Below are 27,969 nucleotides of genomic sequence, written 5' to 3'. Positions count from 1 at the left end.
TAAAACTTAACTAAGACTAGGCTTAACCTAAAAGTTATCGGGGATGTAATACCCAATATAAAGAGAGCTTAAGCTTAAAATAAAAGATTAAAATTAAACTTAAGATCTAAAACATTTATTAGAATTTATGTACGGAGTTGGAAATACCCCGTCTAAGAACTGACTCACGAGATCGTAACAGATAGTGCAGGTTTCGTGGAACCAGACCTGCAGATTCCCATGCGGAGTCGCGCACGGAGCGTGGGACCTGCAGACTTCGTGTCCACAGGGGTCCTGGAGCATGGCGTTGCATCCCGGATGCTCACAGTTGGTGGTCTGTAAGTGAAAAGATACATGAGTACCATAAAAGACATCACTTACAGACTAATAGAACTCCGATGCATGCCGGAGAGCGAAAAAATTTTGGGCATAACCCCTCCCTTACCGCCTGAATAGGCTATAACCCCGGAATGATCCGGTGTGACAACGTAGGTAAGGGAGGAACCCGGCTTAAGCTAGCTTAAATTAAACTTATGATAGCTTAAAATAAACTTAAAATACACTTAAGCATAAATAGCACTAAATTCCGGAATAGTTCCGGTTCGCGGAGGTGTTCGTCTCCCGGTATACCGACGAGACGGGATGGTTAGTTTAAAGAGCAACTGTACGCCTGAGGTCCGCCCACAAGCGGGGAACCAGCTCCCTTCCTTGTGATTGACGGAGCTCCGGTAAGATAAAAAAGCACCGACAATCCGGGAAGGAGCGAGAGGGTGAAATAGACTCGAGCAAACAACGGGGCAACGGAGTAACAAAGGAGGGGGAAGGCCAATCCCCCTACCCAGTCACAACAAAGCACCGTGAAGCAGAGAGAACGGTCAAGTCCAGTCCTGGGTCTGTCCAGCCTCCCCTACTCCCTCCGCGTAGGGAGAGAGGGAGACAGGCCCGGGTGGAGCGAGCGAGGACGGACCTCCCTCCCCCCGGCTCTATGGGAGAGCAGGAGGAGGGCAGGGTGACTGGACGGGCGCCTGGCTGCTTCGCGATCACATGGTGACCACGAAGCGGTAACTCGATAAAACACACAAAAAACATAGCCTAGGTTAATGCAACCAAACTAATCAGCGAGATGCTATCGTAGATGCAACAAAACTGATGAGAGGAAGCAATAAAACTGATGGGGACCATGATATACAGAACCTAGGCTACGCTAACGTGCCAGACGCTGTAGGCTAACCTAAAATACACAAAATCACTAAAAATTAAATTAAAATGAAAGTAGAAAAATAAAACAGTAGGAGAAAAAATCCAGGAGTGTACGACTAACCCGAGAGAAAGTCTACCACTCAAAGCTAGCTGGGGCCGATACTAAGAGCTGTGGCTAGGGTCTGGATAGAAACTAAATGCCTACGCAAGGTAAAGAAGACATGCATGCATGACATAAACCAAGTAGGCTGGACCCCTAACATAACATAGATAACTAGTAATAGAGCGTAAAGTAAAAGGGAAGGTTCTAGGTATGGAAGACCAAGAACGAACCCGCCACGAGGCAGAACAATGCCGCCACGCTTCCGGCCGCGAGCCAGTATTTATACCTAAAAAACGGCAAATACTGGCTCAAAGCTGGAAAAAACTAAATAGGAACCTTACGGATTACTTAACTTAGCTGATGCGATGGCTGAACGCTCCATAACTAGATAAAATCCTCGCAAAGGGGCACGAAAAACACAGAGACAAAAAAGTACGTCTGGTAAGGCGTGTGCTAACAGAAAGGATGGCCACCAGAGGCGCAGCAGTCGGTAGCGTGGGGTGGAGTAGTAGTAGTTGCTGCCCATTCTGTGGGTCGGCTCCCCTCTTGTGGGGGTTTTGTCGTAGGAGATTTCTATTGGTAAGAGGTTCGTGGTAGTGGTCTCACTCGCCCTAGTGTTCATACCGACGCCCTCTTGGAGGGTGAGCGAGTCAGTTATACTGACCTTTTCTTTATTTTATTTATTCTCTGGTATTTGTTAGGGCATTTACCTTAGAAATAATGGATTAAAGGGATATTTCGCGCAGCGACACGAACTGAGCCCAGAAAAATCCACCACCAAAGATTATAGCCACAAAAAAAAAAGAAAAAAAAAATTCAGCCCCAAAACTTCACCACCCAAAAAGCCGTAAAAAATTCAGCCCCAATAAACCCATACACGCAGGAACCACCACGGGCTTATCATAATATTTCTCAGCTTGACAGAAATTTGCCATATTTCAACCCAATTTTCCACGTGAAAGATTTACCTCTGAATCTTACGCCAAAATGCTGCAGTTTGGGCATAATAAGAAAAATAGTAGCTGAAATGAAAGAGAAAAAGCAAACATTAAACACATTTCACCATCAATTTGTAAAAACCAGAAAAAAATGCAACTGTGCGACATTATATTAGTTACCACAACCAACTCTTTTCAGTTTTGATATGTGTTAATTTCAACCGACCTGTTTTTCCCTCTAAGACTACAAATCTGTTTCCAGTCTTTTCCTCAATGACTCTAAAAGGACCCTCAAATTTCGGACCCAATTTGTAATTGAGTTCATTTCTCACGTTGATTTTTATAAATACCTTGTCTCCAATATTGATCTTAGGATCATGTGTTTTGCTATTACTTCTTTCTACCATTTCTCGAGTTGGGGACTTGAGATTGCGGCTGAGACAAGCATGTCTCTCCCTTGCTGTAGATATTAATGCTTCGATTGTATCTTCTCCATGATGAGGTATAATTAACAGATCGAATGTGCCTCGTGCTGGGCAACCAAACAAAGCTTCAAATGTAGACATTTTAATGGAATCATTAACCATAGTGTTAATATTATGTCTAACAACATCAATATATCTGTCCCAGTTTTTATCATTACCACCTACAGTCTTCCTGAGAGCTTCGAGCACTTTCCTGTTTGCTCGTTCACACAACCCATTAGCTTCAGGTCTGTATGGAATAAATATTACTTTCTGTATCCCCATGACTTCTGCTAAACATTCTAAAGTTTTGTTTACAAATTCTCTGCCATTGTCTGTCAATAAAACCTCGGGTGAGCCATATCTGTGAATGATACCATTGAAGAATGCTATAGCTACTTCTTCAGCTGTTTTATGTTTAATTGGAAAAATTTCTACTATCCTCGTAAGTTCATCTATTATTACTAACAAGTACTTATTTGCATATCTAGATTCACAAAAATTTCCTAGGATATCCATATGTATTCTCTGAAAAGGTCTACTTGCTATCGGATATGACCCTAATTTGCATGAAGTTATCCTCGCAGGTTTGCATGCATTGCATACTCTACAGTTTTTCACAAAATTTTCCACATTTTTCCCCATGTTTTTCCAAATATATTTAGCATGCACCTCATTATACGTTTTTTCTATCCCCAAGTGTGGACTACCAAACCTGCAATGTACTATATCCAAAACCACTGGAATTAGGACTTTCGGAATTATGATCTGTGTCGTGTCTCCTTTACTTTCACTAGTTCTCAATTTATATTTAATTTCCCTTACTAATAGATTACCTTCTAACTCTAAACCCGAAAAAGGTAACTTATAACGTTTCCTAACTAATTCCCCTCTAAGCAATGTTTTTGTGTCTGCCAAAATTTCATCTTCATCCTGCCTTTGCTCTATGAGACCCATATCCCATTGTATAGACTCGCTAGTGACTAGCGCAACTTGAAATCCTTCCGTGTCATAAAAACTTCTACTAAGGGCGTCTGCTACTACATTTAATTTGCTTTCTGTATATTTGAGCTTTGCATCGAAGTCTCTGATAGTTAGAAACCATCGAGCTCTTTTAGGCGACAAATCGGGCTTATTAAAAATATCCAATAATGGCTTGTGGTCTGTAAGGACTTCTACTTTATTCCCCATTAGTAGCAATTTGAAATAAACCAAACTTGATACTATTGCAAAGGCTTCTTCATCTATTGTAGCCATTGATCTCTCATTACTGCCCTTTGTCCTGAACTTCCTGCTATAAAAGGCTATTGGATTGAATTTCCCATCAAACTTTTGCATAAGGCAAGCACCTATACCCTCCTGACTGGCATCAGTCACTCTTGTTAATGGTTTGCTGAAATCTGAAATTACAAGAATGGTTTGCTGAAATCTGGAAATTTCAGAACTGGGGGATTCATTAACGCGTCCTTAAGCTATTGAAAGCTCTAAGTCTGGGGTTTCCCCCACTGAAATTGAACGTCTTCCCACAATAAATCTGTTAGGGGAGCTGCTATGTTAGAAAACCATTTCACAAACCTCCGAAAGAAACCGGCGATACCCAGGAATGACTTAATTTCTTTCTTTGATCTCGGGGTGCCAAAATTTGCTATTGCTTTGACTTTATCGTTGTTTACTCTAACCGCTTCCGGATATGACATGGCCTAAATATGTGATTTGCTTTTTCAAGAACGAACACTTAGCTAGCTTAAATTTCAACCCTGTCAATCTAAGCCTCCTAAGTACTTCCTTAAGCACTTCCAGGTGTTGCACGATCATGTCTGTTGCGACTAAAATATCATCCATATATACAAAACATTTTTACCCAATAACCGTGCAAAACTGTGTTCACCAACTTGGTAAAAGTCATCTGACTGCCTGATAAACCGAACACCATTCGCGTAAATTCATAGTGTCCCTTGAGCACTGAAAAAGCCGTATATTCCTTACTACTCTCACTAAGAGGAACCTGCAGAAAACCCTGTACTAAATCAATTGAGCTATAAATATTGTGTCCTCCGATTTCTACAGAAAGATCTGGTATGCACGTGACTGGATAACAGTCAGGGAATGTTTATGATTCCTTCTTCTTCCCATTTATTGACCTCTTTCTCTACCTGTTATCTTATTTTGAAAGGTATGCGGTATTCAGGAGTATAAATAGGTTTTGTCCCATTCTCTAAGGTTACCTTATGTTCTAACACATTAGCAATCCCAGTTTATCACCTTGTAAGGCTACTGTATCCCCAAATTCTGCCAAGAGCTCGCTTAACGCTTCAGCATGCTCACTATAATCTGCAATTGCTAAATGTTCTCTAAATAATCGCTTTCTCAATTGCATTTCTGCCTCTGAAAACTCAGATTTCCCCTCTACAAAAGCCACTGAACCACTGTCAATACACCAATCTTGGAGATCTACCACATGTATTCCTTTGGTATTTCCTAACTGTATCATTACAGTTTAATAATTCTAATCATGTAACACCAGTGTTTGATACACTGTTCACTGATGCCGTGCTAATAATCCCTGTTAGTTTCTTACTACCCTCAATTACACACACATTCACGGTTTTTCTCACTTCCTTCAACTTGACTTTTACCATAGTCTTTGAACCTGGCATTAACACAACATCCTCTGATAAAACACTTTTTTATTTGTGGTTAGTACCTCCCCGTTCCACGATCCCATAAACATCACCACCCGTGGTTCTCATTACATCTATCCCATTGTTAGTATCAGTAATAATATCAATATTAGTATCAGTATCACCACCCATAATGCCATTGTCACATTCACCAAAATTGTTACCACCGTGGCCCCCAATATCTCGCATAACATCACCTCAGTTATTCCCTGTGTCATCAGTGTGGGTTTTGATATTACCACTCCCCATATCCCCAGTATCATCACCATTAGCACCGCCAAACACATCCCCTTTTTCAATAATCTCCATATCCTCAGTTCTAATCACGTCCTCATAAGGAAGAAAAAGACCAGGTATTCCAACCGTTATACCATTAACACCCGCATGGATCGAAATCTTGTGTCTCCTATATGCAGGATGACCCAGCAAAAGTCTGTTGCCCAACGCAATCCCTTTTATAACCAAGAATGGTTCTATTAACACTCTATCACCGAGAGTAAACTGTATTCGAACACAACCCAGGGTGTTTAATCTATGGGCTTGCACATCACACACCGTCTCCGTTGAGGGTTTCAAAGGGTGATGGGAGAACATGGATTGATACAAATTGTGATCCATCAAGTTGATGCTCGCACCAGTATCAATAAATACTGGGATATCAACGTCCTCCACTGTTTCCTAAACTATAGGCCTGGGCTTAGGGGCATCCCCCACGAGACCACAATGGCACATACAAATCATATGTACCCTTTTTGTTGATCAGCCTTCCAAAAATTTCGCCGATCCCCTTGCCCTCTTAAGTGACCTGCCTGGGAAGTTCTCATATTATAATTCCCAGAACTTTGAGAGGTAGGTCTCGCGTTTTTCCATATCTGAGATGGACAAGATTGCCAATAGTGATCCACACTCTTACACATTCCACAATATTTAACTCTACAAACTTTCTTTGAGTGCCCTGGTTTATTACAATTGTAGCAACGCAACTGCTGTTGCCTTTGATCGATCGATCTCCTATTATATTCAACTTTTGCACACAAACGGGGAGAAGAAAATTCTGTGTCTCTGCACCGTATTTCTCGGGCTGGTCCCATTTAAAAATGTACTATCTACTGTGGGACATTTAGACATGTTTCTGAATTTGGGCACAAATTAATTCTTCATCTGATGTAGGTTCAATCTTTTCATCAAAACTATCCACTATTGCATCCAGTACATCGTGCAACAACATCGCAAAGTGGATCATTTTATGTAAATTGTCAAGTGAGACACTACCCTTTTTAACCCACTTAGAGGTTTTCAATTTTTGTATCCATTCTCCCGTTAGAGTGAAAAAGTTTTGAGCTATGTTCGATGAGGTTAGTTGTGCCTTAACGTATTTTATATAGCCCTCTTAGATCTCTCACCATATCCCTGCATTCCTTTGAGCCATAAGCCGCTCTTGAAAATGCTTGTAAATCAGCCCATGACCGACATTTTGCATATTGAAAGCTCCTGCAACGGAAGGAAAGATCACCCTTATTGAAATCTAACAAAGCTTTCACCTCTCTGAATGCCTCTACATCATCTGTTATCCCTTTTGCGCTTAAATAATTATTCACCCCTTCAATAAAGATTTGCACCGGCTGTGAAAGAACCCCGTCCACAACCCCACGGAATGGGCTCACACACTCACTAACATTCGTAATGCGGTGAAGCAGAGTCTGTGTACCACTTGCGTCAGCCATTTTGTTCTCTTTATGAAAGCTCTTATACCTTACGATCTTCCCTGACCTCAAGAACATTAATGTATTTGTACACACAAATCCCAATCCAGAAAAATCAATACCAATTATCCCCTAATAAAAGACAAAAAATAAACATACACCACACCCAGTAAATCCCTATATGAACAGCTGTTAATATGAAGTACAAGGTCGTGCCGGAAACGGAAAAAAAAACAGAGATAACAAAAAAAAGTTTGAGAGAAAAACCACTTTGATCAGCAAACCATCTGCCCAGATGCCTCTCTCTCTCTCTCTCTCTCTCTCTCTCTCTCTCTCTCTCTCTCTCTCTCTCTCTCTCTCTCTCTCACCCCAGGGCGTAACCCACAACACCAAATATCCCCGTATATGTTACCACAAAACCACCAATGTCCACCAAATCTCAAGGGACATCAAAATAAAAACACACTTCTGAGCAAATTAACACCGATAAAAAGAAAAAAAAAATTAAAGGAAACATATGAAATTATACACTCACGTCTTCATATGACCGGAGCCCAAACTTGTTTACCCATTGCAAATGCGCGTAACCTATTCACTACACTTCACTTCTCAGAAACCCGAAACAACTTCACACAAAGCATTGGCTAGAAACACTGGCTGGCACACACACAGAGATGCACAGTCTCGAACCCTGAGACCCTAATCCCTAACTCAGCAATAATGCGAGTTGCCTGTGACATAATTACAACCCTTCTTCCAAAAAATATGCCTAATCTAGCTATAGTCTCTTTGGAAGCGTACCTACGGGCTATAAAAAGCTTTTTACCGCTGCCACCACCTCTTGCCGAGCTTTTAGGACTAAATGACACTCGTTTAAACAAATTAAACAAACAGGCAACCCCCCCCTTACCTCTCGTTGCTGATAATCCTTCTGCATGAGCTAAAATGCAAACTGGGCTAATGAATCCTCGTAGATACAAAAATATACTTTTTATTTCCCAAATTAGCTAAACATTAACCTTTAAACACCGAAGCGGTATTTTAAAAATCGTCTCCCGTATACCGGCGGCATTCGCGAGTGAGCGCCGAAGCGGAAAAATTTTTTTTTTTCAAAAAATCACAGCACGCTTAGTTTTCAAGATTAAGAATTCATTTTTGGCTCCTTTTTTGTCATTGCCTGAAGTTTAGTATGCAACCATCAGAAATGAAATAAAATATCCTTATCACATATAAATATTGGGATATATGACAGCGCAAAATAAATTTCATATATAATTGTATACAAATTGCGCTGTAAGCAAAACGGTTAAAGCTAACGAGTTAATTTTCTTTCGTTGTATTGTACACTAAATTGCAATCACTTTGGTATATAACACATTGTAAAACGATCAAGGCAACACAGAGAAAATATTATCACAAAATGATGCATGAATTCGTAACGCACTGACATAAAAAAAAAAGCTGTTTTCAAAAATTCACCATAAGTCGAAATATTGTGCTAGAGACTTCCCGTTTGTTGCAAAATGAAGGTAATTGATTGAATATTACTACACTGTAAGTGTTGTAGCTTACAATTGCAGTTTTCGACCATTTCGGTTAAATTTGACCGAAGAACGAATTTTTTTCTATTTATTGTTATTTATATGAAAATATTTCAAAACTGATAAAAGCTACAACCATGGGTTGTTTTTGGTTGTATTCTACATGAAATTGCACACATTTTCATATATAAAACTTTATGTAACGGCTAATTTAAAATGATGCAAACATTACGACAATCGGACGAAAAAATTTCTGATTTTTTCGGAAGAGTTACCGCGCGGACGTAAGGAAAAAGTTTATTTCATAAATTCACCATAAATCGAAATATTGTGTTAGAGACTTCCAATTTGTTGCAAAATAAAGGTAAATGATTGAATATTATTAGAATGTAATAGTTTTAGTTTACAATTCCGTTTTTTACCATTTCATTCAAGTCAAAGTTTACCGAAGGTTGAAATTTTGGCACTTATCGTTATTTATATGAAAATATTTCAAACTGATAAAAGCTACAACCATGAGTTGTATTTAGTTGTATTCTACATGAAATTGCGCACATTTTCATATATAAAACTTTATGTAACGGCTAATTTAAAATGATGCAAACATTACGACAATCGGACGAAAAAATTTCTGATTTTCTTCGGAAGAGTTACCGCGCGGACGTAAGGAAAATGTTTTTTTTTTTCCTAAATTCACCATAAATCGAAATATTGTGATAGAGACTTCCAATTTGTTGCAAAATAAAGTTAAATGATTTAATATTACTAGAATGTAAGAGTTTTAGTTTACAATTGCGTTTTTGACCATTTCGGTCGAGTCAAAGTTGACCGAAGGTTGAAATTTTGGCACATCGATATTTATATGATAATATTTCAAAACTGATAAAAGCTACAACCATGGTTTGTTTTTAGTTGTATTACTACATGAAATTGCGCACATTTCCATATATAAAACTTTATGTAACAGCTAATTTCAAATGGTGCAAACATTACGACAATCGGACGAAAATATTTATTATTTTTTTGGAAGAGTTACCGCACGGAAGTAAAGAAAAAGTTTTTTTCATAAATTCACCATAAATCGAAATATTGTGCTAGAGACTTCCAATTTGTTGCAAAATAAAGGTAAATGATTGAATATTACTAGAATATAAGAGTGTTAGCTTACAATTGCATTTTTCGACCATTTCGGTAGAGTCAAATTTGACGGAAGGTTGAAATTTTGGCACATCGTTATTTATATGAAAATATTTCAAAACTGATAAAAGCTACAACCATAAGTTGTTTTTAGTTGTATTCTACATGAAATTGCGCACATTTTCATATATAATACTCCATGTAACGGCTAATATAAAATGTTGCAAAATTATGTCAAAGTGACAAAATAATTTCTGAGATGTGTTGCAGATGCTTTTTAGTGCGAGAAGAAAGAAATTCGCGCTTGCGCGCCTGGGTAACGATTGTAAACAAAACAATGCCTTGATCCGTGAGCTCCCAGCATCCCCCAAGGCGTGTGATTCAAAAGTTTTTGCCTAGTAGGCCTATAACTATTTTTCCGCAAATTTTTAAAAAAACTTTTGTATATCGATGTACCATATGTCCAATCGGCACCCAGCAGACAATTTATATCGACGTTTAATACGTCCAATCGGCGTTAAAGGGTTAAATGGAACAAAATGAATATAAAATGGAGTAAAAAGAATAAAGTCTGACCCTCAAAAAAAAATCGTAAACTGTCCTTCTCCTCTCCTGAACTAGTTTAAGTAAACACTTCCCCTAAATCTCACTGTCTGATTAGTTATGTCATTTAAATGGTCAAAGTCTTTAGAGAACCCATTCTCTTATATGATGCCATGAACTCATCTTGTGATGGGTGTCCTCGAACCCTCTCCAAATGTGTGTTCTATACCACGACACAGGTAATCAAAGAGTGTCCCCTCTTCTTTTGCATCTCGTATCGTTAGGCCCCATACACCACATGCTATGAACACACACACACGGACACACCTTTCGGAATGCCATAGCAACCGAGCTCGTCGCAAGACCCAATCATGTGATCTCTGAAAGGTCGTCATCCGCATATCGCATGGTCACCAATTCTGACTGTTTTTTCATTTCAGCACTCTTCGAGGAGTCAGGCGCTTGTCACTAAGACCTCCTGTCTCTAAGCGAAAAAAGCTGAGATTAACAATTCACCACCACACTTTCTTTAAAGATATATACAGTGGGGCCCCCCGTATTTGCGTTTTCTGGATTTGCGGACTCACATTCGCGGATTTCTCTCGGGAACGTTTCCCCGCATTATTTGCGGAAAATTCTCACATTCGCGGTATTGTTCTATGAGAAATATCCACAAATTCCTGGTTTTTTTTATCAATTTCATCATAAAATGCACTTTTTGTGATAAAACTATTAAAAAAACCAAGTATGAAAATTTTTAGTGGTTTTTCTTGAGTTTTAACTAACAAAATAGGCTGTTTTTAGCATTTTCATAGGGGTCCAAACATTCGCAGGTTCTAACTATTCATGGGGGGGTCTGGTACGCATCCCCGGTGAATACGGGGGGACCACTGTATATATAATATACAATATATGTTCTTATGTATGTATGAATTCGTAACATTTCATTGCAATATTATTCCCTTTAATAATAATACACGATAACTTTGGTTTCATGGAAATAAAAGAAAATACGTTTATACGATTTCACACAACATTATACTTGTAAAGTCACATTAACCCAGTCAACTGGCCTCTCTTATTTCCCATATTGTCCATCCATTACAAGACCCTGTTCATATTTTTCTTTTTACTCAGTATTGCACATTTTTTAAAATACAACGTCAGTTTCCACATAATTGTGAAATCATCCCCCCTCAATGACGTCATTCACCCCCTATAATTCTTCCGACCAGTCAGCGACCTTATCACCCATCCACTGCAAATAAATTGCGTCTTTGTATTATTTAATAAGTAGTACTGGAAGAGTTAACACCCGTCGGTCAACATTCTCAAAATAAGCGTATTTTCACCATTAATTATGATAATACTTCTCTTAATGTATATTCCCGTTTATGGTATTGCAGATTTTTATCTTAGTCATTACGGATTGTTATTTGTGAACATTGTATGTTTCCAACTATCCATCCCCCTTTGTGTCTAACGAAATTAAAATACTCGTGAGTTTGCGGTGTAAGGTAAGTACCTCTGTAATTTAGTCATTGTTCAAACCTTATTCTTGGTGATTACGGAGTTTTATATTTTTGATGTTGTATTGTCATCGAAGAATTAATTGTGGATTTAGTAAATTTGTATTTGGTCTGTGATAAACTGTCATTTTGGTCCAAAGTTGCGTTGAGTTATCTAAGTGACTTTAGTGACGTCATTCTACCACTCCCATCCACGTAACTTGTTACGTGTGCAATCAACCTTGACAGTAATTCTAAGTGATGGTTTTGTGCCTGCTTTTACCTTGGAAATTGATGTTTCCTACAGTTTTAGTGCTTTTGATATTGAAGTATTAGTCTTGTGATACTATTATGTCCATCTTTCTACCTAACAACCAACCCCCATCCCCGTATACCAACTCGTACCTTGTGTACCCACCACCACGAGTGACCCACTTCCCTTCAGGGAGCGTATCCCTCTGCTTCTACCAGAACACAAACATGGCCGCTTTGTGTACGTGTGTTATCCCCCACCTGAAACCCCAATTTCCCAAAATCCCCCATCATTGTTGGGTATAGACAACTACTACTTCATCAAAAGCAATAAAACTGTAGGAAAAATAAGTTTCCCAGGTAAAAGCAGCCGTCTCCTTAATACTTAGAAGAAATACCCAATTTATTTAGGGTGGTGTAAATGAGTTTTGAGCCTAACCTAATTAGACTTTTGTTGTCAGCTGCACATTTGTTTGTGGAATTTGGTTAGGCTGCCCTAAGGTTTTTGGCTTCCTTTTGGCTGTTTGTAACAGCCTTTGGCTCCTTTGGCTTTTAGCCCATTTTGACTTTATGGTTAGTCTTTTGCCATTGGCTTTGTTAGCCTTTTGGTTTGGCTTGTTTAGCCTCTTAGTTTAGACTCTTGGTTTTGCCTACTGATTTTGAATATTTTACAGCTAGCATTTTGGCTGTTGCTTAAAACAAGTATGTGAAATTTATATATTATCCATATTGAAGGTTTACATTTGCTAGTGAATCATATTTCATTAAGCTGTATCATGGCAACTTTTAAGATTACAGATCGCTCTCTTATTGGGTACAAGGGAGCTGTTACTAGAGCAATATATAGTGCTACATCAGCTATTGATGTAGCTAGTCCAGCTTTGATGACTGCAAAATCCAATGTGGAAACGTTACAAAAGCGATGGAACAAATATTTGGACGTATGGGATCAATATATCTCTGCGAGGGATTCTTTGAGTGATGAGGAGTTTGATGCACAAAAGGAAGTTTTGTATAATAAACAGAACAATAATTTATTAGATATTTTAGATCAACTACAGAATGCAGTTCCTGGAATTTCCAATGCTGTTGCAACACAAGAGTGCCAAGGCTTGCTTACCTGAAGTAAAGATTTAACAGTTTTGATGGAAATGACAAACTTGGTGGGAAAGTTTCCGTTCATTAGTTCATAATCGTAAGGATATGAACAAGGTATTGAAAATGACACGACTTCAGTCTTGTTTGAAATGTAAAGCATTGTTAGTTGTCTCACGATTTCAGGTCACAGACCAAGATTATGATGATGCTATTGCAGCTTTGCAAAAGATAGATTTGCTAATGCTGAGAAGGTTGCAGATGAGCAGGGTTGACATAACAGGTGCGGCCAGATATGTAGTAAATGAGTCGGGTCTACAGAGATCCGAGCGCGCAGATAGAAATATTGTGTTTCTTTACCAACACTCATACATAAATAACTGCAAACGCAGTCTGCGCACATGCATGATTATTATATCGACAGAAAGGCCTGGGAATTTTCTACAGACTGATACAGAATAGAAAAATTACAAGTTGTTAATATACATGAAATATTGTAAAAGACGTTGTCCTTACAGTTTAAAACAACTTCCTTGTAAAAAGTTATTTGCTCTCTCTTTCCTTTTCTTTCTTGCATTCTTAACTTGTCGAATTATCATTTTAAATTCAGCCGTTTGCCAACATTAAGTTGATGTGTTGTGGCAAATTAATCTCCCTCTTGCACTCGAAATCCAAGTGTAAACACGTCGACAATCATACACGCCTGAGGAATTGGTTTCATATCTGAGCGGGGCACATTACTCTCTCTCTCTCTCTCTCTCTCTCTCTCTCTCTCTCTCTCTCTCTCTCTCTCTCTCTCTCTCTCTCTCTCTCTCTCTCATACATGCACGCAGATACACAATTGGACAGACGCACGCTATCGATTTCTCTCTCTCTCTCTCTCTCATACATGCACGCAGATACACAATTGGACAGACGAACGCTATCGATTCCTTTGATTATTCTGGCAAAATGTTAATAGAATTGATTTTATCAGCCTCTGCCTACTGCGACCATTTCAGTTTCCTCAAGATAATCCCGTCTCTCCTTAATCCCAGCCGGCCGCTCACCATTCTAACCTAACAATTCGTAAATTGAATTTTTACCTCGTACACGGAAACAAAAGTTTTTGAAAATTTTATTTCGTATTATGTACTGTTTTATTATTTTACACAATAATGGAACAAATGTTAAAAGGGGGACTTTTTGGGAAAAGGGGGGCTTTTTGGGTGGGCTGGAACGAATGATCCTGATTCCTTATTTCCTATGGGGAAATTTGTATCATGTTTCGAACAAATAGCATTTTGACTTGCCTTCTGGAACAGATTAAGTTCAAAGTACTACTGTAAGTCCATTTTCATGCCCCTCAAAGTATTGCCCAATTTTAGTTACTATCCCTGTTTTATTAAAGATTTTTGGGCTTCTGCGCTCTAATCATCTTTGTACATGTTAAAGATAATAACCTACTACCAGCTCTATAGTTTCGGTTTTGTTAAGGTCTTAGTACTATTGATGCACTATTGTCGATGTTTACTGTCTTGCAGTCTCCTTGGTGTGGGTGCAGAGGCAAGCATGGTTGGTTTAAATTTTAGCGCAGCCTTTGACTTTGATCACGAGTACCTATCTACAAGCTAAGATTATTGGGAATTGGTGGATCTCTTAATTTTTTAAAAATCAATTTTTAAAAGTCAGAACCCAAAGGCTATTTTTTTATATCTATACTAGTCACATATGGCAAGATGTGGCAAATAAATTGATTGCATATGCTGATGATATGATTATTCTAGCTGTTGCAGAATCATTGAATAGGGATCTTGTACATATATTCATGAGTGGAGTAGGGTTGGGCATGAAGTTTAACCCTTCTAAAACTCAAAATATGATAGTTGATCCAGAAAAAATTTTCCTGTGCACCCTGATTTACATATAAATGGTACTGTTTTAAATGTCAACTACTCTTTCTAAGACACTGAGTAAGTTTTGATAAAAAAAAAAAAAAAAAAAAAACTACTTTTGAGAAGCTTATACGTATACATTATTCCTTCCTATGTTTCTGAAGAAGTCGACATCTTGCCAAAATGTTTTCAAATGTCCCTGTTTAGGCTTTTATATCTGAGTGATTTAACACTTTTCATCTTCATTGTTTGAAGAACTGTTCCCCAGTGTGGTCTTCCAGTGCTTGACTCTCATCTCAAACTCTTGGAATTATGACATCTGTCAAGCTTATTTAGCTTACCCTTAATGTTGACTTGTGGCAGAGATGTAAAGTGAGTGCATTATGTTTGTTGCATATGTACTACAATGTCTTAATCTTTTGCACGCTTCTCTATTTGACCTGACTGTTTTGGTTCACAACACTAGACAGGCTGCTGCTGTAACAGTGTCGTTTTCTAGTGTCGGGTTTAATACTACTCAGTTTGCTAGGAGTTTTATTTTGGCTACAAGTAAAATGTGTCTTCTGATCTCCAAATGTTTAATCAAGGAGCAAATTCAGTCCTGTTTTCTGGTGTCTCCTGAATTCAGGAGTACGATTTTCTGTTCTTTCATGTTTAATTATTTTTCATCTTTTCCTTTAATATTTTTTCTTTGCAGTCTGATTTCCCATTGAAGCCCTCTTGGGTTATAGTCTGGTGACTGTCCCTAAGGGTTTTTAGCTGAAGGTTTTGAGAAGAAAGAAAGAAAGAATAATTTGTTTGTTTTAATTATGTGAAAGCATTAAACTTTGGCAGATTTTTCCAGTGATGGTAAAATTTAAAAATAAAGATGACAAATTTGTTCAAACACCAAAAAATAACTTGGTCTCTTGAAGTTTATTGTACTGGCATTGTACCATATTAATTTAATTCAGCAAGCCAGTAAACCTAAGAGAATAAAATCTTCTCTTGAAGTTTATTATAAGGGCTTTGTCCAATATTTAATTTAATTCTTGTAGAGTAACTGATATGTGAGAGGTAGGTCAGCATTTTTTTTTTTACTTTGTAAAGAGGTTTAACATGAAAGGGTCACGGGATAGCTTTTTTAAAACTAAGATTGGTAAATGTGATGTTCTTTTTTCCTTGTTTAAGTAATATGAAGGCACCCACATACGTAAATATTTTCACCCTAAACGACCAGTCCTCACAAGGTAATGGATTTGTGGAGAAATGTATTAATTAAACAAAATTCAATGCACAGCTCTGTCACAGGTAGATTTTACAAAGCAGACAGTGATTCAGTTAAGTACTGAAGACCAAATGAAACATTTGTGCGTGCGCCGACCTATCTGATCACCATTCTTGTACAGCAGAATGGGATTCGTGCAGTATACAAGAATGATCTATGATAAAGAATGAGTTTTGTACTGAGAAAAGTTTGCTTTTAAAAATTTTGCTTGTTTATGGGGAGACTTTATAATTGTCTTGAAGATCTTAGATATTTAATTTTGAGTTCAATGATAATATGCAGGCGCAGTAGTATTTTACTTAAATAGGAGCAATTATGATACTACTGAATAGTGCCTAGATAAAAATGAAATCGGCATTTAGATATGTAAAATTCATTTTAAGTGTCCCTTCATATTTTGATTTTCAACCCTATTTCAGACAAGCAATTCTGAGGTTTCATTTCATGCCATTCCAAACTGTTTAGTGGCAAGAGAAGCCAGTGTGACACGATGCAGACGAAGCCACACAGCGAGTGTTGTCGTCGAGAGCATCGTGCGTGACATGTGCCACATGGTCTATACAACAGGTGGCGTCGTTGGCATTATTCCAAAGCCCCTTCAGTATGTAATGAATAACCAGGCATGTAGAGGCAAGTACATCTGGTTTTAAAATTTACAATTGTAAGCAAAGAAGAGTAATTATTATACATTGGGCGAATTTTACTTGAACCCCTTTTGGCCTTTATTAAAAAAAATTGATAATTTTCAATAATTTAGTTTTACTGACATTTTCCAAAATTTTATTTGGTGCAAATGATATGTAAGATTTTTATGCATATGTTTGATTATCTGTATATTTCATAACCAGTATTTTTTTTTAAGAAATTCACTCATCTCTGCATTACCATGGTGATGCTGCATGGCTTGCATGGCCCCAGTGCTGGGCCATATGGCCCAATTTCATCCATTCATTATTATAACTGTAAAATTTCATTATGATACACATTACAGTGTTTCATCCTTACATTATGTAGCTGAATAAAAATTTGTTATTGCATATGACTGTGGAATTCAAAATAGTAAAATTAAATTTAGAACACACTACTACCATTGAAAAAGAAAATGATTGTAAGGGACATCACATCTTTCATGTTTCATGTGTTAATGTGCATTTAAAGAATAATAATTAGCATCTTCATACCTATTTTTGATAATAATCTTGAGATTATTCTAGAAGTCGTCACTTTGGAAATTTCAGCTGATTCTGTACTTGACAGGAGCAGTGAAATTTGGAGATGAGCTGACCCTATCCCAGTGTCAGGAGATGATAGACTCACTCGTTTCCTGTCAACTACCCTTTCAGTGTGCTCATGGTCGGCCCTCTGTTGTTCCTGTTGTGAATATGACTCATCTTGCGAAGTTAGAGAAAAAGGTAGGTTTGGTTACACTTTAGTCTACTTGTACTATACTTAAGCAAACCCACATTTGGCAAAACTCATTGATGTTGGCAGGGGTGCATTCAAGATATAAGCTAAGAAAAATTCAATAACAGAATTCAATTTGCTGTGAGCTCATTTAAGTGATAGAAAGAAGATGGAAAAGGGCAAGTTAAAAGAATAAAAACCATGTAGAAGTCAAAAAGGATTATCAAGAGTAACAGCAAAAATAGCATCAAAGGTGTTCCATGGAAACTGCTGAAACAATGCGTACAAAAGTGTGGAGAGAGAGATGTGGAAAAGGTATGAAAGGGGTAAATTTTTAAAGGATGCAAGAAGACATTCACATTAATAACAAAAACGTATGGGAACAATAAAGCCAGTTTTGAAAACCTTTAGCATGACGAAAATTAACATGAACTGGATGCAGGTATACTAGACAGACCAATACAGCTGAAGAGGTTAATAGAGCCCTTGGGAAGAAGAAAAATGGAAAAAGTCCCCAGACCAACCAGAATAATGACTTAAAAGCAGCAAGAGAGCTGGAAATCCACGAGTTTATAAGAAAACATGGAAACTTGATAAAGGAAAAGCTATGACTAGAAGAATTGGATGCACTGTAGGCATTACTAAAAATTCTTTGCAACGTGCCTTTGGTAAAAAATTATGATAAAAATAAGTTTTTCAATACAAACCTACTGAGAGAGAGAGAGAGAGAGAGAGAGAGAGAGAGAGAGAGAGAGAGAGAGAGAGAGAGCTCATATGTCTGATGTCTGACCCTAGACAGGTTGAGGTAAAAATAATGATAAGAATTAGTGTTTTCAATACAAATCTACTACATACTCTTATGCAACATACTATTTGTATGACTGCACAGATCCTTGACACTCCATTCTTAAAAGAAAAAGACGATGGTGCCTGCGTGCACAATTGATTCCTCAGGTTCCCTAGTGGGAAACTGGATAACTTACTGTGTTTTCTGAACCAGCTGTGAGGAAATAGGGGTTTGGAAGGCACTCAAATTGTAACTGATATAAACTATTCAAGTACCAGTTTTCTGAGGCACTGCCATAAAAAGTAAAAATCATTTGTAAGATGGAACCAGGGAACTCATTTAGTGGCAGGTGATTTTATCCTGCACAGTCACTGTTTTATTTGTTTTTAAGACGCGATTTGATAATATTTAGTTCTTCCATATCTTCAGGCATAGTAGCATGAGTTATATTAAATATTTGCACTAGGAAATGTGAAAATTTGCTTTTTACAATTAGAATTAATTGTGTATATATATATATATATATCATATATATATATATATATATATATATCTATATCTATATATATATATATATATATATATATATATATATATATATATATATATATATATATATATATATATATATATATATATATATATATATATATATATATATATATATAGATATATATATATATATATATATATATATATATATATATATATATATAGATATATATTATATATAATATATATATATATATATATATATATATATATATATATATATATCAAACCATCCATACTTTATGTCATCTCCCCAGAAGAAGAGCCTCTTTCGCCTTTCCATGTGTGCATCTAGAATCCCTGTATAGTCTGAACTATAACAAAATCCATGCCCCTTTCCAGCTAAGCCCTGCCCACTACACACCAGTGATTGGCTAGCTCTCGTAGGGGGAATGAAGTCACACTAGTTACCAGTACAGATTTAACCCCATTCGGCAATGTTGAGCTCTGTGCGTGAATGATGACATCACAGATTTGAGTTCCTGTAGTTGTAAAGTTTGCAATTGAAATCTCTGGTAAAAGATGTACAGTGGTACCTCGAGATACGAAAGCAAACACGAAGATTTTTTTGGCTCTACATATGAAAATAGTTCAAGTTACGAAAGGTTGTTGCTGTAAAGTCCCGAGATACAATATTAAAACTCGCGCGCCACCAACTGAGTAAACTCGCCACCATCCTCCCGCTCTCCCATTGGTTCCTGATGCTAGTCACCCCATAAGATCCTGCTCTCCTATTGGTCAGCATCTACCCCTTGTGCTCTATGTATTCTATTGGTAAAAGGATGCTGCAAATTGAAAAACTTATTCATGCAATACATTTAATAAAAAAAAAACATTAGGTAAAGATAGAATAAAGAACAGAAATGAATGGTTATACTGTTTGGTAGTTTCAGTAGTTGAAGAGATAATGAAAATTTATGGCTTACTGTGTGCTAGGAAAAGTGATTGCTTGGCGATCGTTCGGTACTCATAAGTGCTGAATGTAAACAGAAGTTTGGAAGCTTTTTTTGTTTGTTTGATTGTTTATAATAGTTAATGGTTACTTAATAATTATTTGAAATGAGTACATGCAATACATTTAATAAAAAAAATTGTGAATTAGATATCATAAAATATAAAATAAATCAGACTGCTATCATCGAAGCCAACAAATACGTATTTTCTAGAATTCTTCTTCTGTTTTAATATTACAAATATGTTTCATCATAGCTGTCAGTAACTCGGTATCTCAATTAGGTAAAGATAGAATAAAGAATAGAAATGAATGGTTATTATACTGTTTGGTAGTTTCATTAGTTGAAGAGAGATACTAAAGAAAATTTATGGCTTACTGTGTGCTGGGAAAAGTGATTGCTTGGCGATCGTTCGGTACTCGTAAGAGCTGAATGTAAACAAACAGTTGGAAAGTTTTTTTTTGTTTGTTTGTGTATTAGAGTTAATGATTAATTAATAATTATTTGAAATGAGTACATACTGATTATTTATACATTTTATTGGCATATTCTAAGCTTTTAGCTTCTTAGGTTTAGATGTCAGAATCATAGACTAGGCTACAGTAGCAACTGCTAACATAGGCTAGGCTTATTGCTAAGGGACATATGCTAAAGTCCTAATATATGCAGTAAAAATTGGGTTGAACATTACATGCAGTTGAATATTACTGAAGTATGTACAGTATTTTGCCTTTTTGGAGTCATATTTCTTCCGTAGTAACCCTAGAACATATGTTGTAAGCCTGGAAATATAATTTACTAGGGTGTTTTTGTAGGGCTTGGAACGGATTAGGCATTTTACATGTAAAATGCGGTTCAAGATACGAAAAACTCATGATACGAAGGCCGCCCCGGAAAGGATTAATTTTGTATCTCGAGGTACCACTGTATTAGGTAATATATTGTTATGAAGATCTAGGATCATTTTGCCTCTGCATCTTTTTTTTTTTTCATTTTGATAATGCGCAGAATTAATACTCAAGCATCTTGCTTTATTTATTTTTCTTTTAAATTGGTGTTGGCCTACATTAGCGGTTCCATATATACCACAAATAATAATAATAGTTTTTATTGTCAGCTCAAGGCCATATACGTACATGGAATATACAAATAGACAATAACATGCAGTCTAGATACATAAGATAACATGATAAAAAAAAGAGATTAATTGGCAATATCCACGTACACTTGCTGAGGTAGTATAGAAGATGGTAATCAAAATAATGGTAATAACTGTCATAAAATTGAGAATGGTTAAAAGATTTAATGCAAAAAACTATATTAATTATAATCACAGTAATAATGAAAAATGGAAAATACCAGCAATAACAATAATAGTAGCAATACAATAATAATGACAGATTCTTCAGACAACAAACGTCTCATTTTCCCATCTTCCCCACAATTTAGATCTCTTGCCTCACAACTTAAGATGTTTTGTATGAGCGAACTCCTGCTGTTTTGCAGTCAGGTGATCAGACTGGACATTGTCCGCCTACAATGATTTTTAAATTGTCTAGGTGGTTTTCTGTGAACATTTGTATGGCAGAGTGGTAGTGAGGAGTGTTCGTGAGGCGTCTAAAAATGTCATTGTGAACAACAGTGGAAGAGCAGCTGTTTCAAGTCTCGGTGACAGAAGGCAAACCACCTTGAAATCATGTTGCCAATTGTACATAGTTTATAATGCCTCTGTTCAATGTCTGCCATATTTTTTAGGTCGTCTGTGACAGTGTGATCCAAATACGGAAATTCGGGCATGAATTCCAGCCGATGATTTCCAAGGAAGATTTGTGGTTCTCGAATATGCTTAAGCCATCTTGGGAGCAGCGACATGCACTGGGAGTAAGGAAAAGACCCCATTTCAGCTCAACCTCAACACCTGACCCCCAGTTCGGCTCATAGGCGATAAACCCCATAAGCTTGCCATCATCTTAACCTCACATATGTTGACCATTAACGACTCCACAGGAAAACCACCAGATATTTCACTCTTGTTCAGAAGAACCCCTTAAATGGCTCATGAATAACTCTTTGGATAGGAGAACCGTGGTTTCGTTCGACCCCTTGAAAATACCCAACCCCATTTTGGCTCAAGATATACTATACAGATGGAAAAACCACCATTTCACATAAATATGAATATGAGGGAAAAAAATTCCAAGTCCCTTAACCTAACCCAACCTAACCTAACCTAACCCACCGAGTGAAAAATTCTAATTCCATTAACCAAACCTAACCTAACCTAACCCACGTGAAATACTCAACCATTTTGGCTCAAGATATACCTTTCGGACAAAAAACGGCCATTTCACATAAAAATGAATATGAGGGAAAAAATTCTAAGTCCCTTAACCTAACCTACCCCAAATGAGTATATGAAAATAGGAATATGAGGAACAAATTCTAAGTCCCTTAACCCACGGGAGTGAGCATATGAAAAGATATGAATACAAGTAAAATAAATCATAACTCCCTTAACCTGACTTTCTTCATAGCTCACTGCCAGGTGCGCAACATGTCATATCACGTGATAGTATGAATGCGAAAAGATTTCTAAACTCCATTCAAATTCAGATAAGCATCTGATAAGCACCCACAACAGTCACCGTTCCTCTGACTCGCTGCCAGGAGCACAACATGTCATATAGTGACGGTGCACATTCATACAAGGCACACAACATCTATTCTAGACTAAACTGGCAGATAGACTTATCACAGTGGCATCTGTAGGCAAACAAAAGACACTTTAGTAATTGCTCAACAGAATTTGAAAGTTGTACGGTCATATTCACAATAATTTTAAAGTAAATAATTTGATTAATCAGGGAATGACTTTATGGACACCTTGTAGATTTAGATATATATTAAGTTTCACTAGTTTACGATATGCAAAGTATTAGTCATTAAAGTACCATTCTTGAAAAATTTTATTCGTGTGTTATGTCCGCAAATCTTTACAAAAGTGGTAATTGTTGATATTACTAGGGCTAGTAGTTCAACTTATAACAGTTGTAGGCTTACGTCTACAAATTTCATGCATATGAAGAAGGTAAACATAAAGAGCGATAACTTTTGAAATATTATTGTAACATCCTTTAATCAAGTAAAGTATGACAACAATACCATAAAAAACTAGGTTGAAGGGAAACTGCAGTTAATTTCGCTGATGCACCAGGATTGGTTGAAGGGAAACTGCAGTTAATTTCGCTGATGCATCAGGAGTGTCTGAGTTGATTCAAGCGCTTACAACGGAGTTGCCAAATAGCGCCTGATGTCACTATTATAAGCTGTTGTCCGAAAAGTTTTGAAGTATGTTGCAACACAGTCAACCCCCCATATTCACAGTCTCAAGATTTGCGGACACGCCTATTTGTGGAATATTCTGTCGAGCCTATCTATAAATTATTTGAGGAAATCGTGCACTTTTTCGTCGAGAAATATTCAGTAATTAGTGTATTTTTATGTTATTTTATGACTAAATACATTTTTCTAGGATATAAAGGGATTTATTAATTTTCAAATATTATTTGGTTTGATATTTAATTAAATAATAACATTAGATGAAAATAAGAATTCTGTCTGCCTTTCATTTTCCCTTCCTATCTCAGATCTCTCTCTCTCTCTCTCTCTCTCTCTCTCTCTCTCTCTCTCTCTCTGTTTTGTATGATAGATAAATGATTACCTAATAGTTAATAATAATAATAATAATAATAATAAACTTATTACAATATTTATGCATTTCTATAGTAAGTTATATTAAGATATGAAAGAATAGAATTAACCTTTCATCTTGTAGGAAGCGAGGGTGGGCCTGTCAGTCGTCTCATTACTTGACAGAAAGTGAGTGCGGGTCCAAAATTTTTGCCAACGCCTGATCAACTCATTTGTACTTCTCCCTTAATTTATCTGTCTTTCTCTCTGTCAAAGGGTAGAATGAGGAATGGATAGATAGGCAGATAGATTCTTAGTTCAGTCCTCTCTCTCTCTCTCTCTCTCTCTCTCTCTCTCTCTCTCTGTGTGTGTGTGTGTGTGTGTGTTATTGGCTGTGGCTATATTTATATATGTTTTAATGGTAAATGTTTAAGATGACTTTGATCAAAGATTAATACAGTAATAGTATAATTACTTTAGGTATGTTTGACGTTGGATGATACTTTCAAGTGTATATTTGGTATTAGAACTTTTAAGATAGGCAGTTATAAGGAAGGGGGGGAGGGGTTGTTTGGTACGCATTCCTCTCTACATTTTTGAGTGAGTACTACACTCTCACTCAAAAATTTATTGCAAAATGTTCCAGAAGCTCTTGTTTGCCTAACAATAATTTATTCTTTTGATGTGTGCAAGGAAATGTGCTTTTGTTATTCGATTTTGAGCATTAATGTGAACATTGTAAAAAAGTGTTGAGTGAAAAATCCACATTACGAAAAATGACGAAACATTTTGAAAATTTTTATATGCCAGATGTTAGGTTATAAGAATTAAAGAAAAATAAAGTATAATTAGCATGCAAATTAAAGTGTATTAAAAAAATAATACTGAATACTCATCAAAGACATTATATGAATGAAGGCAGAAATAAATCTACTGTAGACATTGTCTAAAACACAAAAAAGAAAAATCTCTTGACATCATATGTTATCGTGTGAATCCGCATTTAAGCAGGGAGTTAAACTGTATTGTTGCTTGCACCGATAAAGATGGATAACAGAATCAGCCGCACCACATTATCTTTTGGTCATTGATCATTAGCTGGCACGAGGCTAAATGTTCCTATCGTAGATATTGCTCTGCAGCTTGGCATAAATAGAACAACCATAATATAAGTAGATATGGCAATAGAGAGAAAGGAAAATTTAATAAATTTATTGATAATGTGGAGAACGAAACTTGTTTGCACTGCTGTTGAAGAGGATCACTGGACAACAAGTGTATGTTGCTAAAAAGACAGAACATTATACTCTCCCTTCAAGTTGATGCCCAAACCATCCGTAACAGGCTACATGAGGCTAAGATTGTATTTCTTCATATTCCTGCCAAGAAACCCTCCATAACAGAGAAACAAGAGGCGAGGTTTTGCGTTACAAGATTATCCAGTGGCCAATGATTTTTGGAGGAATGTCATCTTATGTTATAATGAAGAGATACTCTCCACTGATGAACATGGTTGTCTTCACTGCTGGCATGTAACATAAGTTAATGGTAAACTTATTGTTTTTTTAATTCTTTAGCAGCTTAGTTAATAATACAAAAATAGGCGTTATATAGTCATTTCATTTCACAAGAGCTATTAGATTTATATGCCCAATTAACAATGAAAAAAAAAATCAGAAACTGATCATGATAATGACTTGTATATATGGCATTCCCCAGTTATCGGTGGGGTTCCGTTCAGGGCGGGGTGCTGATAAGCAAAAACTGCCATTAACTGGCACCAATAACCAGTTAATGGCGCCTCTGTTAGGTATGTTATGGTGCCATAACTATGAGGAACTAATAACCGGAACTCGGCACATTATGGGACCATAAATCGCCAATTTTATGGCGCTGTATTTACACACAGGCAGTCTGTAGTTATCAGTTGGAGTTCCATTCCGATGGCTTAGTGATAGGCGAAAATCGCTGATAACCAAAAATCGGCAATTTTCGGTGTTTCGGCGCCAATAGCCAGATTTTGGCGCCTCTGTTAGGTATGCATCGGCGCCAACACTCTCTTATTGGTACCAATAACCTAAAATTGGCACATTTGCTAGACAAATGCCATAAAACCGGATTGCTGATAACCAGGGACTGCCTATATATTATATTATCATAATAATAATAATAATAATAAATTTCATTTTCAGCTGAAGGCCATATACATGAAATATACAAGTATAAACAGTAACATACACAGTCTAGATACATGAGATAGCATGATAAAAAATTATTAATTGGCAATATCCACAATGTAATAACAGTAATTATGTTATGAATAAGAAAATTAGAAATTATAACAATTAGTGAACAAATTTTATATAATTAAATTCCAGTTAGCGACCTTAGGTGGTTACAGTAATTCTGGAAGGCTAAATACAAAAATTGAATGTAGCAAAACTATATTGATAATATAACCAGGTCCTAGTTTACGACAGTTCCAGCTTACAACGAGCCGAGGTTACGACACTTTTCAATTATATTCATCAGAAATTATTTCCTGGTTTACGACACGTTCCAGGGTTACAAAGCTTATAACTCTTATCCGACGGAAGAAATGTGACTCCAAAAAGGCAAAATAATCAATATTTGGAGGTATTTTTAATGAAAAATGCAATAAAAATGCAGTTTACATAGTTTTCAACACACCCAAACCATGAAAATTAAGGTTTTATTAGGAATTTTGATCATGTTTCAGTTTACGATGATTTTGGGCTTACACAGCGCAAGAACGGAACCCCCATCGTAAATCGGGGGAACTGCCTGTATTCACAGTGATAATGAAAAAGGAAAATACCAGTAATAACAATAGTTTTAGCAATATAATAATAATGCCAGATTCTGCAGATGACAGATGACAGACACTATGCAAAAACAGAGATTAAGTCATTTAGGGAATAAACTCCTTTTCCCAGCTTTCCCACAATTTAGATCTTGCCTCACGGCTTAGTATACCTTGTATGAGCAAATTGCTGTTGTTTTCACTCGGGTGATCAGATTGTACATTGTTCACCAAACACGGTCGTCTTCTTCTTAGCTTAAACCCATTTTTATATGGGGTCGCCATTGCGAATGAGTCGTCTCCATCGATTTCTGTCCTGTGCCTCGTTCTTATTTATACCTTTCAATTCCATATCTTCCCCCACACAATCACGCCATCTCTTTCTTGGTCTTCCCTTCTTCCTTCTACCCTGCACTTCCATTTCCATCGTATGTCTTCCAACATGACGTTCCTCCCTTCATAACAGGTGTCCATACCATCGAAGCCTTCCTTCCTGTATTTTTTTCGATATTTCAGCTACCTTTGTCGATCCTCTTATATACTCATTTCTAATCCTATCTTCCTTTGTTACTTCCGACATCCATCTCAACATTCTCATTTCTGCTACATCCATCTTCTTCTCCTCTGTTTTCCTCATACTTGCTGTTTCTGTTCCATATAACATTGCTGATCTGACCACCGTCCTATGGAACTTTCCTTTCAATTTCAGAGGGACCTTCTTGTCACAGAGGACCCCTGATGGAGACCTCCAGTTATTCCATCCTGCCTGAATTCGGTGTCTCACCTCTTGGTCCATGCTTCCACTATCCTCTAATACGGACCCTAAGTACTTGAACTTCTGTACTTTCTTTATTTCTTCCCCACCCAATCTTATGCTACTTCCACCGTCCTCAGTAATACTGGAACACATATAATAGGTTTTTGATCTGCTTATTCTCATTCCTCTCTCCTCAAGTGCTGCTCTCCACCTCTCCAACTTCCCCTCCAACTCCTCCCTCCCCTCTGAACACAACACAATGTCATCCGCGTATAATATGCACCATGGCGCTGCTTCTCTAACATCTCTGGTCATTACATCCATCACGATGTTGAAGATGAATGGGCTAAGTGCTGACCCCTGGTGTAATCCAACTCCTATCTCAAATCCATCCGTCTCTCCAACACTACTCCTCACTCTAGTATACACATTCCTGTACATCTCCTGAATAATTCTGACATACTTTTCCGGCACCATCTTCTCCCTCAAACATCTCCATATTTCTTGCCTTGGCACTCTGTCATAGGCCTTTTCAAGGTCTATGAATACCAGATGCAGGTCTCGTTGTTTTTCTCTGAATTTCTCCATTAGCTGCCTTATGCAAAATATTCCATCCGTTGTGCCGCTTCCCTTCGTAAATCCTAACTTTTCCTTCCCTATTCTAACTTCCTCTCTCAGCCTGCTATCTATTATTCTTTCCAAAATCTTCAACGTGTG

At 37.0% G+C, this 27,969-nt stretch overlaps 1 protein-coding gene across 1 annotated transcript in view; it reads left to right on the top strand.

The window, feature by feature from the left end:
• LOC135218299 (uncharacterized) overlaps positions 1-27,969 on the top strand; it is a 313,398-nt gene that overhangs the window by 246,707 nt on the left and 38,722 nt on the right. The window contains exons 6-7 of the mRNA XM_064254517.1: positions 16,705-16,915; positions 17,543-17,697. Coding sequence (XP_064110587.1) covers positions 16,705-16,915; positions 17,543-17,697 — 366 coding nt within the window. The remainder of the gene's footprint in view (positions 1-16,704; positions 16,916-17,542; positions 17,698-27,969) is intronic.

Source organism: Macrobrachium nipponense, chromosome 9 (assembly GCF_015104395.2).
Source record: "Macrobrachium nipponense isolate FS-2020 chromosome 9, ASM1510439v2, whole genome shotgun sequence".
Classification (NCBI taxonomy): Eukaryota; Metazoa; Arthropoda; class Malacostraca; order Decapoda; family Palaemonidae; genus Macrobrachium; species Macrobrachium nipponense.
The sequence above is the reverse complement of the archived record's forward strand: the minus strand, read 5'-3'. Positions and strand labels throughout refer to the sequence as shown.